At 55.5% G+C, this 18602-nt stretch overlaps 6 protein-coding genes across 6 annotated transcripts; 4 read left to right on the top strand and 2 right to left on the bottom strand.

Moving 5' to 3' along the window:
- Window positions 1-340: 340 nt before the first annotated feature.
- On the bottom strand, window positions 341-3730 carry ISF_03399 (ribosome biogenesis protein Urb1; the record flags this gene model as incomplete). Its single annotated transcript, XM_018847005.1, has 1 exon — window positions 341-3730. One exon carries the CDS (start codon window positions 3728-3730, stop codon window positions 341-343), a length of 3390 nt encoding a protein of 1129 aa, XP_018705894.1.
- A 444-nt stretch (window positions 3731-4174) lies between these two features.
- ISF_03398 (RabGAP/TBC) lies at window positions 4175-5534 on the top strand (the record flags this gene model as incomplete). Its single annotated transcript, XM_018847004.1, has 2 exons — window positions 4175-4394; window positions 4471-5534. 2 exons carry the CDS (start codon window positions 4175-4177, stop codon window positions 5532-5534), a joined length of 1284 nt encoding a protein of 427 aa, XP_018705893.1.
- A 739-nt stretch (window positions 5535-6273) lies between these two features.
- Window positions 6274-7802, bottom strand: ISF_03397 (Major facilitator superfamily transporter; the record flags this gene model as incomplete). Its single annotated transcript, XM_018847003.1, has 5 exons — window positions 6274-6589; window positions 6658-6958; window positions 7022-7331; window positions 7391-7589; window positions 7651-7802. 5 exons carry the CDS (start codon window positions 7800-7802, stop codon window positions 6274-6276), a joined length of 1278 nt encoding a protein of 425 aa, XP_018705892.1.
- A 607-nt stretch (window positions 7803-8409) lies between these two features.
- On the top strand, window positions 8410-10006 carry ISF_03396 (Flavin-containing monooxygenase FMO; the record flags this gene model as incomplete). Its single annotated transcript, XM_018847002.1, has 3 exons — window positions 8410-8549; window positions 8610-9183; window positions 9254-10006. 3 exons carry the CDS (start codon window positions 8410-8412, stop codon window positions 10004-10006), a joined length of 1467 nt encoding a protein of 488 aa, XP_018705891.1.
- Window positions 10007-14695: 4689 nt separating this feature from the next.
- ISF_03395 (3-phytase B precursor) lies at window positions 14696-16263 on the top strand (the record flags this gene model as incomplete). Its single annotated transcript, XM_018847001.1, has 2 exons — window positions 14696-14871; window positions 14964-16263. The coding sequence occupies 2 exons, from the start codon at window positions 14696-14698 to the stop codon at window positions 16261-16263; spliced, it is 1476 nt and encodes a 491-aa protein (XP_018705890.1).
- Window positions 16264-17472: 1209 nt separating this feature from the next.
- Window positions 17473-18313, top strand: ISF_03394 (hypothetical protein; the record flags this gene model as incomplete). Its single annotated transcript, XM_018847000.1, has 2 exons — window positions 17473-17577; window positions 17723-18313. The coding sequence occupies 2 exons, from the start codon at window positions 17473-17475 to the stop codon at window positions 18311-18313; spliced, it is 696 nt and encodes a 231-aa protein (XP_018705889.1).
- Between the last annotated feature and the right edge of the window lie 289 nt (window positions 18314-18602).

The raw sequence follows: 18602 nt of genomic DNA, 5'->3' as shown, positions 1-18602 counted from the left end.
GTTGGGTACAATGAAAGACCTTGTCTGTGATTTTGTCCGAGTCGTTTCGTTCTATGGATATCTCGTCGGCTAAGCTACATAAGTCCGCGCTCACGCTCACCTACAGATGCATCGAGGTTCTTAGCTCATGAGGCCAGGAGGCAAGCACAGGGTTAAGGAGTGTCTGCATTGTCCGTACGTGTTGCGCCAAGATGAGACTTTTGTGTGGTTTACTTTTCTAATGCGGTTTGGAAGTCTATATTTCGTTGATTACACGCCCGTGCTCACCAGATGTACATAAAGAAGATGAAGTCCAAACATTAACAAATGCACCAGAAACGCCAGCCACCGCAGCATGCTTTCAACCCAGGACCGTCTCCAGGAGCTTTTGCACGCCACCCTTGCTCCACGCCGTCACGCGCGCCTGGTCGCACGTCTCCCAGACGCGGCGCATGAGCGCTACGTAGACGGCCGCGTCCTCGGGGGAGTCGGCGGCGGCGCGCCGGCCGTCGAGCCAGCTCATGACGCCGAAGCGCGTGACGAGGGTCGTGCTGCCGCCGTCGATGCACGTGGCCCGGTAGACGATGCGGAGCACGCGGGCGCGCAGGTTGGCGCGCAGGTAGGGATTGGCCGCGAGGGCGAGCACCTTTTCGAGCCAGCGCTTGCGGTGGAAGACGCCAAGGTCGGAGGGCGTGCGCAGGCTGTCGAGCAGGTGCGCGAGCAGCCAGGCCAGCTCGGTGTAGTAGCGGTCGTCCTCGCCGGGCGCGCCGTGCAGGACGTCGTGTGCCATCGGCAGCTTTTCGGCCGGCCACGCGGGCGAACGCGTCAGGAAGGCGTTGACCTTGGCGTACAGCGGGTGCAGTGGGCTGCGCAGGACGTCAAGGGCGTGCGTGGCAAAGGAGACAAAGGAGGACGGGACGGGCCCGGCATCGACGAGTGGCCGGCTCGACTCGGCGAGCTCGGAGAGCAGCAGCCAGACTTGCATCTTCTCCTCGTACGAGGACTCCTTGATCTTGGCGGCCATCTTCAGGATGTTGGTGAGGGCTTCCTTGCGGATGTTGATGTGGGGGGAGGCGAGCAGCTTGATAAGCCCAGCTGCTAGGCCGTCTTCGACCAGATCTTCGACATTCTTCGTGGACCATTTGACGAGCGCACTGTTGTCATCTTCGAGCTTAAAAGGCTGATGAAGCATCTCCTCTAGGCGAGCTTCATCGACCATGACGCCAGGCTGGGCGCTGGTCTCGGTCACTTTGCTCGACTCCGGCTCCTCAATGTTGATGCGCTGCAGGGCCTTCTTCTCTGACTTGTCGCCTAGGCTGGGCATCTTGGAAGCCTTTGTCGCCAAAATTTGCTCGGTAATCTTGGAATAGCATTCTTCGAGGTGCGACTTGCTCTCTCCTGCGAGGTTCAGGGCGTTAAAGTACAGAGACATAAAGCTTCCAATCTCAGTAGCCTTCGTCTTGTTAGCACCGTCCAGAGCAAAAGACAGTTGCTCCTGAAGAACAATATTTAGCAGACTGAACTGTGCATTCTCAGGCAGAGTCGTCATCTGCTCGAGATATTTGATGGGCGAGCCAGCGCATCTCGTGATGCAGTTGTCCAAGTACACCCAAGGAATGTTCGCAGCCTTTGAGCCAGAGCTCGCGCATCGCAAGGCACGGAGTAGTGCTACTAATCTCGTCTTCTTGGCCACGACCTGATTCTCAATTGCCACATCAGAAAGAACGGACTGCAGCTGAGCTAAAGGGGCGGTGTCATCACTGTCGCACAATATTTGCAGTAGTGATGTGAAGGCAGAGTAACCCTTTCCGCCATTGCTGCTGTCAGTCTTGGCAAACCATCGCATGCCGGGAGAGTAGCTTGCGATTGAAACCAAGCTTCTCAATTCCATGATGGCAAATGACGCAGTTGTTGGGTCGTCGCTCTGGTTTTGTTGGATGCTCCCTAGTACTTCCACGAAGAAGGGCGAAACGTCAAAGTTGGCAGCAAGCGCTATACGAGGCACGATTTCGTAGTAGAGTCGTAGTAAACGACTTGCTAGTGTCTTATGCAAGGCGTTCTCGGCGGGAATGGACTTGTAGCACCGCACTACTTCTTTCATGTCTGGTATTCTCTGACAGAATGAGTCTATTAATCGCCTTGACGCATCTGTCCATGTTTGATTTTGTTTTCTGCCTCCGTCCTCGTGCATCTTTAGAGCAACGGTAAGCTTCTCAAGTGCTTGGACGAGGATCCTCGTGGCAAAGAAGGAAGTGAGGTTGGATTTTGAAGTGAAGCACCGGTTGAGGACCTTTTGATTTATGGGTAGGGGAATTATGTTGTCGAGGAGAATGGAAGTAGGCGGAGGTGTATTTGCGTATAGGGAAGTGTCGCCGAAAGCCGGAGGTAGAGGTATCGTCATGGTGTTGAAGAGAAACGCCGCATAGCCAATCCAAGTCATGGACAATTTTGGTTCAAAGGTAAACGATCTGTGATTGAAGAAGTAGTCGGCAATAAGTTCAGGTGCTGCCTGGAATATGGCAATGAGGAGCTCATTGTGCTTGAGATTCGACCATGGGCGAAGTTTGCTGGCGAATTCGGAAAGGACAAAATTGTAGACGGGGACGCCATCACGGAATTTGTCAGCCCAGAGATTGCCATCGGCTTTTGCTTGACTAGCGTTTCGCGGCACCGAGGACTCCTCGTCGGCCTCTTTTGGATAGAGGCCCTTGGATGGGTAGAGGACGCCGGCTGTCGAATTTGTGCATAAGTACACGAGAAACTGGTGTGCTTTTTCTATGACTTGGTCAACGTCGTCTTGGGAGGCGAAGGTATTGCTGTATGCGTATAGGCCGAGAAAGCGCATAAGGGATCTGGTGTTGAAACTCTTGAATTTTCTATCACGCGCAATCTTGGTGTCCATGAGAACGTTGGTCTTGAGCGAGGTGATTATATCCATGACCAATGCAGGCGGGTCGTTCTTCATCAGAAATGTTACATGCGACAACAGGTCTTTTTGGGCGAGAAGTTCCTCTCTCCCATCCGAGTTGAGAAATTTGAGGCAGGTCAAGAAGAACCGGACAGCATTGGTTCGAACAGAAGCTTTGCGAACGTCTTCTGGACCATCGCCTAGGTATACAATCTGGAGGTTTCGGCCGAGCGATGCGAATGTAGATGCTCGGGCTCGGAAGATGCGCTTGGCATAGGCACCACCGTCTAGGCAGACCGCTTCGCACAGTAGTCGGAGTGTTGGGCAAATGATGAAGGCCTTGCCCTTGTCGGCGGAAAGGTTGCGCGAGACTGACTTGAGCTGACGTTCCTGCAGAAGCGTCTGGCAGATGCCGAGTCCGTAAGGTACCAGATCGAGGTTATCGGAGATGACCTGCAGCAAGAGAGATAATACAATGGCGACGGATGACATGACACCATCATCGTTGACCTGGGAGGCAAACGACCACATCTCCATGACATCGTTAAGGAAGACGGCGTCCTCGCCTGTCTCTCGGGGCTGGACCGACTTGAGGTAACCACGGATGATGGCAACCCCAGGTTGGCGGTCGGCGTCTGTAGATTTGGCATTGGCTTTGTCAAGGAGCTTTTTGAAAGACTGAAGACCGTGCTGCGCAGTTCGCATGTTCTGGTCAAAGGCGAGCAGCCTTCTCAGCTGGTCGCTGTCGTGGACTTGTTCGCCGGTCGGGACATCGTGATACGTCTTTTGGCGTTTATTGTAAGCAGCAGCGCCGTCGCTGGTCCCTGAAGCCCGTTTACCCATGGTGACAGGGTATATAGTTGTCGACAGGAGGGTCGGCGCAGATGTCGAGAGTATGGTCAAAAGTTTGAGATCATCCAGGAATTTTGGATACTGCCTGAAGCCACCGCCGTCCCACCTGCCAGGACAGGGCAAGGCGGGAGGCGCTAAAAGATAGTGGATAGTGGGTGCCTGTTGGTGGATAGCCTCCCCTAACTACAGGAACGTTGTGGATGGATGTATATATGTACATGCGTATTCAGGGTGCTGCGCATCGCTTGGACTCGGATGCTTGATACCTTTCTTTCCGTTTTTTTTTTCTTTTAAATTTTCCTTTCAACAAGGGCTTGAAATGTGTTGAAACAGAAGACGGACTCGGCAACATATTTTCTCTGCCGTCGTGACCCCCGTTTACGCCCCGCTACGCGGGCTCGGCCATCTGTTTGTTATTTGCAACCTCGACGGACCATGAATCACGAGAGCGACGACGACGCTGCGGTATCGACGCATCCCGAAAAGATCACTGCGAGTGCGGGTGCCGATGCCGGTGCCGTCAAAACGGATCGCGTCAACCAGGCGAAGCAGGATGACATCCGTGCTGCCTGCGTCGATGTGGATATCCCGGAGCTTCAGCGCCTCGCAGAGTCGCCGGGCGGTTTCCTGACAGACGGTCTGCGCCGGCTCGCCTGTACGACCTTTCCCCTCTCCGTACTTTGGACTTGACTTGAGACATGATTGCTGATAACGGGGCGAACAACTTGTAGGGCCGATACTGCTAGGCCTACCTGTGCTAAGCACAAACGACGAGCCGCTCTCCGCGTCCGAGCATGGCGATGATACTCACGATGATAACGATTATGGCGGCTGGAAGGAGCTACCACGCCACCGCGAGGAGGATCAGGTGCAGCTGGATGTAAACCGCTCTTTTGTCTACTACCCTACGAACCTCTCCGAGAGCGCCCTCTCGCGGCGCCGTGCGCAGCTTTCCGCGCTCATCTGCTCCGTACTCCGCGCACATCCCTACCTGTGCTACTTTCAAGGCTACCACGACATATGTCAAGTGCTGCTTCTCGTCCTGCGGCCGACCACCACGGCTACAGAGTGCCTCGCGCGCCTCTCGCTGCTGCGGATCCGCGACTTCATGCTGCCCAACCTCGGGCCCACGACCGCGCAACTGCGTCTTCTCCCTGACCTCCTCGAGCGCGTTGCCGACCCGGCCCTCCGACGGCACCGCATCGCCGCCCTCGACCCCTTTTACGCGCTCGCCGGCACCCTCACCATGTACTCGCACAACATCGAGGGCTACCGTGACATTGCGCGCCTCTTTGACGCGCTGCTCGCCCGCGAACCCGTCTTTAGCGTGTATCTCTTTGCCCAGATCATCCTTGACCGCCGCGACGAGCTCCTCGCCGTCGCCGCCGATGATGAAGATGGCTGTTCTGACATGCTGCACGTCGTGCTGGCGCGCGTGCCCGCAGAGATGGACATTGACGGGCTTGTACGCCGCGCTGCCGCGGTGTTTAAGCAGCACCCCCCGGAGACGCTGCCGGCGTGGCGCCGCATCTCGCCCGCCAGCGCGCTCAAGACGGCGCGTGACCACCCGCGGCGCGCGGCGGCGCAGAGCCTCGCGGACGGCGAGGCCTTCTTCGACAGGCAGGCCCGTGAACTGCGCTGGCTGGACCGACGCAACGCGCTTCTCAAAGTCGCCTGGGCCTACCGACGCCCGGCCAGGGCGGTCGGCGTAGCCGTGGCCGTGGGCCTCGTCGCCTTTTACATGCGTCGCAACCCAGCTCTCATAAACCATGTCTTGTCTTTTCTCGCTAGGTGAAAAGGGAAGGCTAACAGGGGGGCTGTGGTAGTATCAGCAATTTTTAGACGTTCTTCCCACAGTAGGCGCCGTTTCTTTTTTTTCTGGAATTAGAAAGGAAATATAGCCCTCCAGGATCTAGGGCATGGAACATAGATCATGTGTATTATTGACGACAGAGATGCTGACGCTGCGAGACTATGGGCAAGGCTTGCTTTTGCAGGAAAGGATGAGATTGGAGGGGATGTGATACAAGCTTTCTAGCACCGTCATCAATTTCTAATGGGACACAGGACACAGGACACAGGGTGTGGGGAGAGAGTTGTTAAGCGAGAACGTCATGTTAGAATCGACGCTGTGACCAAGCAGACGATTGCTCTATGGTGTGTAGATAATATCCTTCTCTCTAGAATCCTGACCCTCTCTATTTCTCACCCGGCGGTTATGTGCTACATATATGCCAACCTGAAAAGCAGCAAAAAATATGCCGACGACAATCATGATGATGACAGTGCGTAGGCCGTTGTGGTAGCTGTAGTATGTGTAGTCAGTCAGCTTCAGCGTATTGCCACGCAATAATCAATACCGCAACTCGTCCAGCAACTTACAAAGGAAGGTCATTTGCCTGGAAGTACTGCGTACCAACCATCATGCCACTAATCGAGAACATAACCCACATTCTGGAAGAAAACGCGAACCCAAGTTAGCTTCAGTCGAAGAGTCAAGCCAGCTCTCCATCTCATCAACAGGCAGACAGCACTTACGCGATGCCGATGCTGCGCTCTCGCCTATCACGGCAATTCAGCTGCAGCCACGTATTCGACACGGGATGGTAGCCGACCGCGAAGGCGTTGACCGCCGTCCACAGACCCCAGCGCGACCACCGGCCGACAAAGGGATGAGCCTGCCGCGCGACGACGACGCAGATGAGGAAGCAGACCTGCGCGGAAATGACGGTGGCCCCGCGAAGATTCGTCTTGTCGCTGACGTAGGCGAAGAAGAAGACCACGACCAGGGCCAGGAAGGCGCCGACGGCCGCGAGGGCATTCGCCTCGGTGCGCTCAAACCCCAGAGCCCTATATGATCATGGCTGTCGTGAGCATGTCATGACTCTGTCTATGCAAGTGTTCTGGTTTGGGCTTACATGATGATGGATGGCGTATAGGTCGTCAGAGGGGACCAGGTGGAAAAGACGCAGAATGAGGATATCAACGTCGGCCAGCGTCGATAATGTGAGATGACACTCCAGACGAGCTTCCAGTCAATTGACTTTTCGTCGTCTTGCTCGGAACCCTTCTCCGCAGCGAGACGCTCGTGAAGAAGTTCTTTTTCTCGGTCAGAAAGTCGCAGGGTACCCGGTCCTACGAGCGGCGACGGCCTGCTCACACTGTGCGGCAGACAGAGCACGAAAATACACGCCACCAAGATTGTGAACAATCCCTCAACTATCAAGGCGTGTTAGTCAGAGAGCCCAAGCTGAACGCAACGGGAGAGCGTTGTCGACGTACGTAGAAACAGCCACTGCCAGCCACGAAGTCCCCGCAGGCCGTCCATGCGAAGGATGCCAGAGGCGAGGAGCGGACTGACGGCGTTTCCGCCAAACATGCCAAAGAAGAAGATGGCCACCTTCTTGGCGCGCTCGCTCGGGGTGTACCACGTAGAGAGCGTGTAGATGGAGCCGGGAATATAGCCAGCCTCGGAGAAGCCGAGCAACAGGCGCGCCGCGAGAAAGCCAGCCCTGTTCTTGACGAATATCTGCATCGTCGCGGTGAGACCAAAGGCAAATACCTGGCCTGCAATCCACTTTCTCGGCCCTAGCTGGAGATGGCATGTCAATTCTGCATCAGACAGGTGCGGTCTTAGTGATGCCTTCTTACTCGTTGGAGAACCATGTTGCAGGGAATCTCAAACACCACGATGCCCATAAACATCAGCTGGTTGCCGAGGTTGATGGTGCTCTGATCTATGGAGATGTCCTTTGCAAAGCCGCCTGTCAGCGCGCTGGCGAGGTTCATGCGGTCAAGCTGGAAGACCAGAAGGCCGAGGAAGAGGATCAGCAAGACCGAAAGGTCGACTCTGTGTCACAACGTGTCAGTGACCGTGGATCAAGTATATATCTGTTCAGTGTTGTAATTACTTGCGACGAGCTGCCCTTTCCAAGCCCGCGTCATGTTCAATTGATGAAGAGGGATCGCCGATGTGCCGTTCCTCGACTTCCGATTTCGGAAGCTCCCAAATACCAGATGAGTCGCTTTGCTCGGCGCTGGCGACGCCTTTTTCGTTGTGCATTTTGTCTCAAGAGTAATCAAGCGTTCTCAACTGCGCAATTCAGAGGCTTGTAAGAAAACAAGATGCTTCACAAATCTTTGCTGAGTAGCAATGCTGAGATTAAAAAAGCGTAGCTAACATTAAGGTTATCGAGATTATTTCTTTGAATTTCTAATTTTAGTTAGCAAGAATATTTTAGCCGATGGCGAGGACATATATGTACTCGCTTGCTTTGTTTCAGCATGCCCTCAACCTGGATGGGTAACCTGGATGAGTAGATTGCGTGATCATTGACTCAGTTGACGCCGCACACCTTGACCGCTATATGAAGCTCTTTAAACGCGGAGCGAGAGATCTTCTTCAGAGCAAAACCTCAAGCCACTCATTTACACATGTCTATGCTGTTTGGTCAAGATGTTCTTGGCAGCCTAGAGGCGGCGTAGACGAGTCGATTGCGTGATCCGATATTTGGCTGACGTGCGCTCAGGCCACCGTATAAAAGCGAATTGGCAGAAGAGATGGCATTGAACAAGCGAATAAGGTTGTTGGCATATTTATCAACTATATAGTGTCCGGTCTCGGCACTTGCCCGCCCTCCCCCGCGATTCTCTGGTCGCGCGACGCAGCAATGCCTCCAACCACGGTAAAGCGAGTGGCCGTTATTGGCGTCGGCCCTGCCGGTGCCATCACAATAGACGCATTGGCTCGCGAAAAGGCGTTCGATATTATCCGGGTGTTTGAGCGTCGCGAAGGGCCGGGAGGATGCTGGTGTGTATACAACGGCCCCCATCTACGAGCGGGATGACGGCTTACAAGCGGGAACTCAAGGATAGGTGATGCCACGACACCGCCCGCAGAAACAAACCTGGAAGACCTCGCAAAGCGCAATGTCGACTTACCGCTCTCGATACCGGAGCAGCTCCCGGCATTGACTCCCAAGTCTGACCAGCCGCGCTTCACCGAGTCGTCCGTGTACCCGTACCTGGAGACCAATATTGATTCGCTGCCGATGGAATTCAGCCAGGAGCCGATACCACCGGAGAAAAGCCAAGGGTCGATAGAGCTTCATGGGAAGGATACGCCATTTAGACACTGGCGCGTCATGCGCGACTACATTGCGCGTCTCGTGGATAGAAATGGCTATCAAGACTACGTATCGTACAACACCACGGTCGAACGCGCAGAGAAGGTAGACGGGGAGTGGAAGCTCACTCTTCGGAGAGATGGAGCGGCGCAGGATTATTGGTGGAATGAATACTTTGACGCGGTGATTGTCGCCACAGGGCATTACTCTGTCCCTTATATTCCATCCATTCCCGGGTTGGAACAGCTACAGAAACTGCGTCCTGGAAGTGTTGTGCATAGCAAGCACTTTCGAGGCAGACATTCCTACAAGGGCAAGGTAAGTCATGAGCTAGTTGATTTTTTATTTTTAAAAAGAATATTCGAAATCGCGTTAATGCCACCAACAGCGGATCGTGGTCGTCGGCGCATCCGTCTCGGCCGCCGATCTTGCCTTTGACCTGGCTGAAGTCGCCGAAGCCCCCGTCCACGCCGTCACCATCGGCCACACCCCCAACGGCTACTTCGGCTCCGACGCCTTTCAACATCCCCTCATCCGGCAGCACCCGTCCATCGACCGCGTCGACGGCCGCACCGTCCACTTCGCCGACGGCAGCTCCGTCCCCGACGTCGACCACGTCCTCTTCGGCACCGGCTACACCTGGACGCTGCCGTTCCTGCCCGTCGTGCCGGTCCGCGGCGGCAACCGCGTGCCCGGCCTCTACCAGCACGTCGTCTGGCAGGCGGACCCGACGCTGCTCTTCGTCGGCGCGGTCAACGCCGGGCTGACCTTCAAGGTGTTTGAGTGGCAGGCCGTGTTCGCGGCGCGGCTGCTGGCGGGACGCGCGCGGGCGCTGCCGCCGGTGCAAGAGATGCGCCGCTGGGAGGAGGAGCGCGTGGCGGCGAGGGGAGATGGCGCCAAGTTTGCGCTCGTGTACCCGGACTTTGAGGACTACTTTGAGACGCTGAGGGGACTGGCTGGCGAGGGGGAGGGGGAGGGGGGCGTGGGGAGGAGGCTGCCGCCGTTCAGGAGGGAGTGGTTCCGGGCATTTCTCGAGGGCCATGAGCGTCGAAAGAGGATGTGGCGACGGATCAATGCCGAGTATCGGGAGATTGAAGAGAAGCGGTTGAAGAAAGCTGGGGAACCCAAACCCCGGCTTTGACGAGCAAGCACTTACACCGTTGCGAGTGTCTTTCTGTCTTGGACCGGGGACTCCCATACTAGAAAACAGCAATTAGATGCAAAGCCCATTTCAAATAGAACTACCAAAGCACGATTATTGCAAAAACGATTTACATCATTCATGGTAAAGGTTTTTGACGTTGAATACCTATGATAGATATACAGACAGTGGCTAGCAGAGCAACGAGGTTGCCATGAGTTTGCCATGGGAGCGGCCCAAGTCCCAGCTGCTGGTCACAGCCCCTATTGATAGGCATAGATGTCAAGAGTAACGTTTGATTTTATTGAATTCATCATCACTGGAGGGAGAAAAAAATCATCGCGAGGCGGACAGACGTAATCTGGCATGTGAATCCATCGTGTCGAGGCTGTGCTGTTACTTATCCGGACATGCCCTTCAACCGCTTGGCATATACCTTCTAGATTGGGTTATTAATAGCGATCTCCTTTAACAGTTGTGCCCGAATTCTTGGCAATTCTTCCAAAATCCTTCTCGACCCGTGATGCTGCCCTCCATCGGCAGCTGTTTTGCTGGTGACTTACAGCCCCCCTCTACCGCCCCCTCCACTAGTTAGCTTCCCCCCAACGCTAAAAAAGCTGCTCTTCGCCCTCACAACCACCACACTTGCTCTCGGCCTCTCTCGTAAACTGAGACAAGCAGCGAGGCGTTGACCCTATCATCGTCGTCCGTTGGTGGAAAGCGCTCCTTCACATGCTCGTGGGCTCAACAGGACGGCCCCTTTGTTGCACAGTCTCTTATGCCCGAACTATTCTTTTGGCCCGAGACATCTCTACAACGTGGCATCCCCAGGAATCTGACGGCAAACGCGATGCATCATCACCACACCCTCGCACAACGGTTTGTAAAGTATAGAGCGGCCGCTCGGCATGTATCAACTAGATATTCTTGGAAGCACCCACGGGGCTGACTGGGGACAATCCGCACGCACCACTTTTCCTTACTGATGAGTTGCATCATTTTCGTCGTATTCTTGGTGCTAACATCTCCGGGGGCGCCGAAACGCATCGGTCCAGTTCCGCTCGTCAGGGACGAACCGCGCGTGCTCGTAGCTTGACAGCTGTCGTATACCTGGGGATCGGGCGGCCAAAAAATCCTCCTCGAGCGCTGCCAAGACCCATGTTCACGCAAGCTGACGCGAGCGAGAAGAGGCAAAACATGGCTATGGACAAAAGCGGAAATACAAAGTTTTTTAAAAAAAAAACAGCAGCGTCAGGCCCGGCGCGTTCCTGACTCGAGGCGACAGACTGCGAGCTGGCAGCCATCAATCTGCCTGCTGAACATGGAATGGGGCTTGACAAGGAGGGCTTCATCGCGGAGCCTTCAGAATCGTCTACCACATCCCCTGCCCACGCGACCAGCCACCTCGCCCGCGAACGTGCCGACCAAGAATTAAAGATGGAGCCGTTGGGTCGCAAGCGTCGAAGACAATCTGCAATGCAAGTCATCGATTCGCTCTGCAACAATGACCGTCTGACCAGCACCAGTGGGTCACGACATTCTAGTGTGGCGGCGCCGTCCTCGACCGAGCCCGAAGCCCAGCCAAGCCAGCCTGTTCTGCTTGCTGGGCCAGTCGTCGCGAGTCGTTGCCGCTGGGCACCAATTGGTGCCGGATTCCCTAAGCAGCCGTCCGACTGGTTCGCGACATCCTCCTCGACGACCTATCACCGTCTCTCCTTTCAACTTCCTTTGTCATGTCTCTGCTCAGCCGCCACCAATCGTCGTGACCGCCTTCGCTGCGGATGACACCAAGATGGATCCCTTCATTAGACTCAAATGACGACCTTTTATTTTCTTCTCGCTGTATTGTTATTCTTACTGGGTCATGCACTTTTTTTTTCGCCCCAATAGACCCGATCGCTGGTTCTTCATTATGGCGCCCTCGCCAGATTGCTGTAGCCTCCTTCGCCCTCATCCACTTACATACAATCGCAACAAAGGCCCTTGCTGAGTAGCGGATGGCGACAGTATATACTTTGGCTAAATCCGCTCACCGGTGCAACTTGGATTTTTGTTGACAAAGTATGACGCTAAGAGATCAGATTGTAGCATGAGGGAATCGCCCGGTGCTCATTTTACAGGATCGCCGTCCTGGTTGTCGTGGTGTTGTATCCCACTTACATTCCATAGGCAACCCCAGAGTCACAGTACGTTGACTGAACGTTTTATTCCAAAGACCCCTCCCTTCAATTCATCTTATCATCACTGCAACTGTTCTCACCCCATTTCGCCGCGAACATCATATTAATAAATGGTCAAGTCCAAGAGAAGATGCCTGCCCCCATCATCGCCGACCAGCCGGAACCGCAGGCGCGTCTTATCTTCGGCCGGTCCTCAACAGAATCGTCTTTGAGGCTTTCCAGAACCACGTCGACGGCAAAGGCCCAATCGCCAAAATTCGGATTTTTCGGAAGACAACGCAATCACTCGGATGCTTCTTCGCAAAAGATGTTGATATCCGCTCCGACCCATTTCCGACACTTGACATCGGGATCTCAGCACGCGTTTCCCGCCAGACCGCTGAACATGCACACGCAAGAGGCCCGCCACACACCACAGGCACGAGATGTCTCCCAGGTTTCCCGCCCGGCAGCATCGACGCGCGATTGGGAACTGGAATCCCGACGCGAGAGCCTCCCACCTTTGGAGCCACTGGAGCTCAGTATCTACACGAGGCGGAGTCGTCTTTCGCCTTTGCTGCCCCAGTTTGAGCTCCCATATATGATGAACCCATCACCGCCGCCTGCATATGCCAGAGAAGAAGCAGAGCGCAGCCATGTTTTGCGGTCCCAGAGAAGCATGCCCTCCCTGTCCCGCGGCCCATCGTGTTCACCTGGTGTGAGCGATGGGACCTCGACTCCCGAGTCGCTCACATGTACAACTACGACGTCGAAGCAGACGGCGCGGTCAAGGTCACACACTTCACCTGATGTCGAGGCTATACGAACCAGAGTTGCCAATGCAATGCAGGAAGTAGAGAGGTTGCAGAAGAAAATTGACGATGTTGTCGAGAGGCAGAGCCTGTACACGCCAAGCCGTCCGTCGAGCGCGCATTCTGCCCACTCTGCTGGTCGAACCTTGCATGGTAAATAAACCTGACAACTGAGAAGTCGTGGCCTGACCATGTTTTAATTAATCTTCAAACAGATCTCGAACCCATGCCATCAATCCCGGCTCTGCCTCCATCGGCCCCGTCGTTTGCGGAGCGACTCCACGGTGAGGCTGATGGATTGCCCACAGCACCAGCGACTGTCGTGAGACAGCCATGTACAACAGACGAGGAAGCTGGAAGCCGACGACGACGACCTCCACCTCCATTGCATTGCGATGAACATGCGGATACCGTTCTGCCCCCACTGCCACTGGTTCTACGACCGCCTTTGCGTAAGAAGAAGCCATTCAGAGAGTCATTATCCGGCTTCGTGTTCCCAGTGCCACCTCGAAAGAGCAGCCTGGACAGTGTCACGAATAAGCCTCGTCCTATCAAGGAGACTGAGGGCTTTTATCAGTGCGTGCCGGTCAACGGAGCTCACATGAGCTACGAGTCGCTACACTCGCTGTCAAGTAGCAACGACGGGGATGATAACGGCGAGGAAGGGGGCGCGCGCTCACCATACTCGCCCGCGACACCTTGCGAATTGCCCATTGAGCGGTGCGCGACGTTTGGCAAGGATGCCAGCGGATTACCCTTGAGCGTTGGCATAGCTCTTTGAGTACGAGTTTTGTGGACAAGTTTGAAACATACGTTCGGGAGGAAATGGAAAACGAACTGGACATTATACCCCATACATTTCTGGCAAAGAATGGACATGATAGAAGGGAAAGGTCGTGTACAATGGAAGGATACATTTATACGTGCATTCAGGAAATGCACTGCCCGATTTATTATATTAGCATTGGTATTTTTCGGGAGAAATCGCAACTTTTTGGGGGGGCAGTACCACTGCGAATTAGTTAGTTAGATAGCGATCTTGTCCTCGAACAGGTAATCAGGACTGGTCGGACACTGTTAGTTTTATAGTAGCATGAATTATCAATCAGTATTATTTCGGAATTGTGCTCGGGGTGCCAACGGTTCACTGCGCAGAGGCAGAGGCAATACGAGGAAGGACTGGGCCCGAATAGGTGGCAAGTCGATGTCTGAGCTGCCACAACGTGGACAAGATCTGAGGTCCAAGGTGGTCAGCCACAAGCCCGCCAATTGTTTGATGTTGGGTGCGGACAGCATTGCAGATGAGGCGGCAAGTAGCTGCACAGCTAACAAGCCGCAAGGTCGGAGTCCCGACGAGCCTGTTTACTGGAGCCCAAGTCTCAGCGCCACCCACGCCCTTGAAGCCCCTGTGCCGTCTCGCATCAGAACCACTGTTGATCATCCCGCGTTCTTCAATTTCTCCCCCAACATTTTTGTGACACATACACTAGAAAAAACCCGCTCGCAATCTTCTTCTTCTTTCTTTTTTTTTTCTTTCTGGTTCTCGTCAAGTTACCTGCCTATTTTGCTCTTTTCTTTCCCTCCTCAGTCACCGAAGCCCGGCAGGTACTCGCGAGGCCTGCACACATCCACATACGCATCCAACCCGACCTGCATATCGACGCACGTGTGGAAACCGACGCTGGCTGTTGGTTTTCGGCACCCGTGCAGCGGAGATCATGGATAGTAAGCGCAGCAGAGACTACAAGTACTCGACCGTCAACCACGACGAGCCGGGCGATGTGCGGATCGAAGCCCTCGGCGATTCCACGACAAACAGACGTCCCACGAAGACGCTTCTCACGGTTGCGATGGGCTCAACACTAATCGCAGCGGCCCTCTTCCTTGCCATTGGGTATGCTCCCCGCATCAGCGTCTGAAAGAAACCCCCTCAAAATTTCGAGCACCCAACTTGAATCTGCCGTGCTAATTATGTCACCGAACTAGGGGCCGCGCTTCCAAATGCTGCACCGAAAAGGCGACCTGCTCAGGTTCGCTCGGCACCTGGGGACAATATTCACCCTGGGCCCCTGCGCCGTCCAAGGTCGACCCCGCGATCCCGCCCGAATGCAAGGTCACGTTTGCTCAGGTGCTGTCGCGACACGGCTCCCGCGGACCGACGGCTGACAAGGGAGCCAAGTATGCAGCCTTCGTCGAGGAGCTGCAGGACTCCATCACCGAATACGCGGAGGGATTCAAATTCTTGAAGGACTACAAGTATGACCTCACTACCGATGATTTGTCGCCGTATGGCGAGAATGAAATGGTTGAGTCGGGCAAGCTCTTCTACAGCCGCTACAAGAACTTGGCCGCCAAGACGGAGCCCTTTGTCCGAGCTTCTGGGTCTGGCCGCGTCATAATGTCGGCGCAAAACTTTACTCAAGGCTACTACGGCGCGCAGGGCCGCAACGGCGACGACTTTGCCGCGCGCATCCTGGTGATCCCTGAGGAAGAAGGGTACAACAACACGCTGGAGCACGGCAGCTGCAAGCTGTTCGAGGAGGGCCCCGGCAAGAAGGAGGGCAGCGCGAAGCAGAAGAAGTGGAAGGAAATCTGGGTGCCGCCCGTGCAGAAGCGGCTAAGCGAGAAGCTCCCCGGCGCCGAGTTTGACATTGAAAGCACCGTGTACTTTATGGAGCTCTGCCCGTTCGAGACGGTCGCCTCCCCGTCGCTGGCACTGTCGCCCTTTTGCCGGGCCTTCTCAGTGGACGAGTGGCGCAGCTACGACTACCACCAGTCGCTCGAAAAGTGGTACGTGTACGGTCCCGGGCGCGACCTCGCGTCGTCGCAGGGCGTCGGGTTCGTCAACGAGCTGCTCGCGCGGCTGACGGGCCAGCCCGTGCGCGACCACACGTCGACCAACTCGACGCTGGACGGGTCGCCGGCGACGTTCCCGCTGGACCGCGCGCTGTACGCCGACTTCAGCCACGACAACGGCATGATGACTGTGTTCACGGCGCTGCGGCTGTTCGAGGGCACGGAGGACCTGCCGACGACGCGGCGGGCGTCGCCGGAGCAGCTGGGCGGGTACTCGGCGTCGTGGGCGGTGCCATTTGGGGCGCGCATGTACGTGGAGAAGTTGCAGTGCGGTGGTGGTGACGAGGAGCTGGTGCGGATCTTACTTAATGACCGCGTGGTGCCGCTGCACGGGTGCGACGCGGATGAGCTGGGTCGCTGCAGGCTGGACAAGTTTGTCGAGTCGATGAAGTTTGCGACGAGCGGTGGTGAATGGAGTCGCTGCGGATGAGAATGGTAGCTATGTGGACGTCTGACCGGATATGCATTCTCATACGCATACATTCCCCCTGAAGGGAGGGGGCTTATTAGTAGATTTAGGCATCAATAAATAGAACATTGCACCACAGCCTCCCCAAAATCAGCGGGAGTGCATGTCAATATGGCGATGATCAGCTGTGTCGTCTTGATGGGGCTGGTTGTTATACTGGAGCCTAAACCGCTGCGTAAGCCTTTTTGGCCGCAGCAGGCGGGTAACGGGCTTTTGATGATGTTTGAATTAGTCGATGACTGAAGAATAGTGGCCAACTTTGAAATTAGCTTGGAAAGCAAATAATACGGGGAGAGATTGGAAAAGCACCTGGCGGAAGCAAACAAACGCTGTGCTGCCTCTTCCTGCTGGAGTCCGGGACGGGGACTTCAATGGCAGCTGACAGCCTGGCAAGGCTGTCGTATGTACGTACATACAGTACATACCTAGTACATAGTTAGCTGGAGACTTTTATTAGTGGCCTCTGTATCCGGAATAAGAGGCCCCATGCTACCTAGTAGTGTCAACTTGGATGTAGTGAGTACCAGACCATCTCAGTAGCTATTGCTAATGAGTCGAACGTTTCCAGCATATCGAGGTAATAAAATATATTTATTCATGTTTTTAGGGTTTTTATAGCGCCAGCCCAGAGAAGAACTCAAAAATCTGCCTCAATGATAAGAGGCCAGACTGAAGGTTAACAGTATATTGAGGTAACTACAACTTGGGCCACGCTACGTCAGCCCACTGGGCAGAAGCTTGATATTCCAGTTCTATTTTAGCCTTGCCTGCACGCCACGCCCGACTCTCTTCGTTCTGCCTCATCCCCCTGCATCTTTTCAAACGAAACGTAAACGACAACCAACGCCGAACCTGCAACTCGCCAACCCGCAGAAAAAATATTCAAAAGGACGTCGACGATTATGCCCCCCCCCCAGCGCGGCCAATACACACACACACGCAGGCGCGCGCATTTCCATCACACTGTGAACCCCCGGCCTTGGCTTGTGGCCAAGCGATCCGACGTAACCAGGCCGCTCGCACGAACCAGGAGCCCAGTTGGGGCGAAACTGCGCGACGCTCACTGTTGTTCAAAACCGACTCGTCGCCATTCACATCTGCTTTCCTAGAGATATCGACCGCCCGATCAATAACCTTTGTTAATACCTCCATCTGCCATCTGCGGCAAAAATGGTGTCAGCGGCAGGCGGCATCATCATCGCCATTGTCGTGCTCGCCCTGGTGGCGGCAGTGGCATGGATTGTCTTTACGCAGTACCGCGCACGCAGACTCGGCGTAAGTCCCCTTCACTCGCCCCCATGCCGCGCAGTGCGTACCCGCGCCGCTCCTGCGGCGCTCTGTCGGAGAATACGTTCCCCGTTGCACCAAGCCTGACGTTTTGTGTGTTGCCACGGATTGGCTAACCCGCACGCCCTTCTAGCTCCCCACCCCGAGCCTCTCGTCATACCTTCCCTGGAAGAAGCGCGATAGTCCCTACGGACCGCCCCAGCCCGCGCCCGGCGGCGTCGCGGGCTGGTTCAACGACCAGGTCCGCAAGTTCAAGAACCGCAACAACCGGTCCGCCGCCGGCGCGTACGAGCCCTCCAACCGCGGCGTCGGCGTCGGCGTCGGCGGCGCCCGGGGCGCGTTCGACCCGGACGAGGCCTGGGACACGCGCGTCGGCAACGAGGCCGACCACTACGGCTACTACGAGGAGGAGCTGACGGCCCGCGGTGGCGGTGCCGTCGCTGCGGGTGCTGGTCGCCGCATCAGCACCGAGTACCACGGCGGCAGCTCGTACAACATGAACCTGGCGGCCACGCCCGGCCGCGAGCGTGACGAGGACGACGTCGACCTGGAGAGGGGCCGGCAGCCCTCGCGGAGCCCCGGCGCGGGACCGCGCGGCAACAACCCGTTTGACGACGATCACGCGGCCGAGAGCCTGCGTGGCGTCAGCCCGCGACCGATGGAGCACGGGCACAAGAGCAGCGCCAGTCCCTCGCGTCACTCGGTGTTTAAAGAGAATGTATAGCGTTGTCGATTGTACGTCGGGAAAGCGTGACGGAGGAGGAAAAGCTGGGCTCTACTTGGAGTGTGCATTGTGTAATTGGTTCTTGCAAGTCGTCTTTTTTATGCGCTGGTTTCTACCTGTGGCCTTGGATCTGGATTTCTTTAGCAAGATGTTTTAGGCGGCGATATGCTGATTCGGGGGCGATCAATCAATGGAAAGGACACTTTTACGAATGAATGGCTGCGTTTGTGATGATGCGACGTCGGGATGCAGCTGGTGGGAAGAAGTAGTCAATGGGAGCGTGTCCTTG

The sequence above is a fragment of the Cordyceps fumosorosea genome (assembly GCF_001636725.1).
Source record: "Cordyceps fumosorosea ARSEF 2679 chromosome Unknown scaffold_6, whole genome shotgun sequence".
Lineage (NCBI taxonomy): Eukaryota > Fungi > Ascomycota > Sordariomycetes > Hypocreales > Cordycipitaceae > Cordyceps > Cordyceps fumosorosea.
This window is presented reverse-complemented; position numbering and strand designations above follow the sequence as displayed.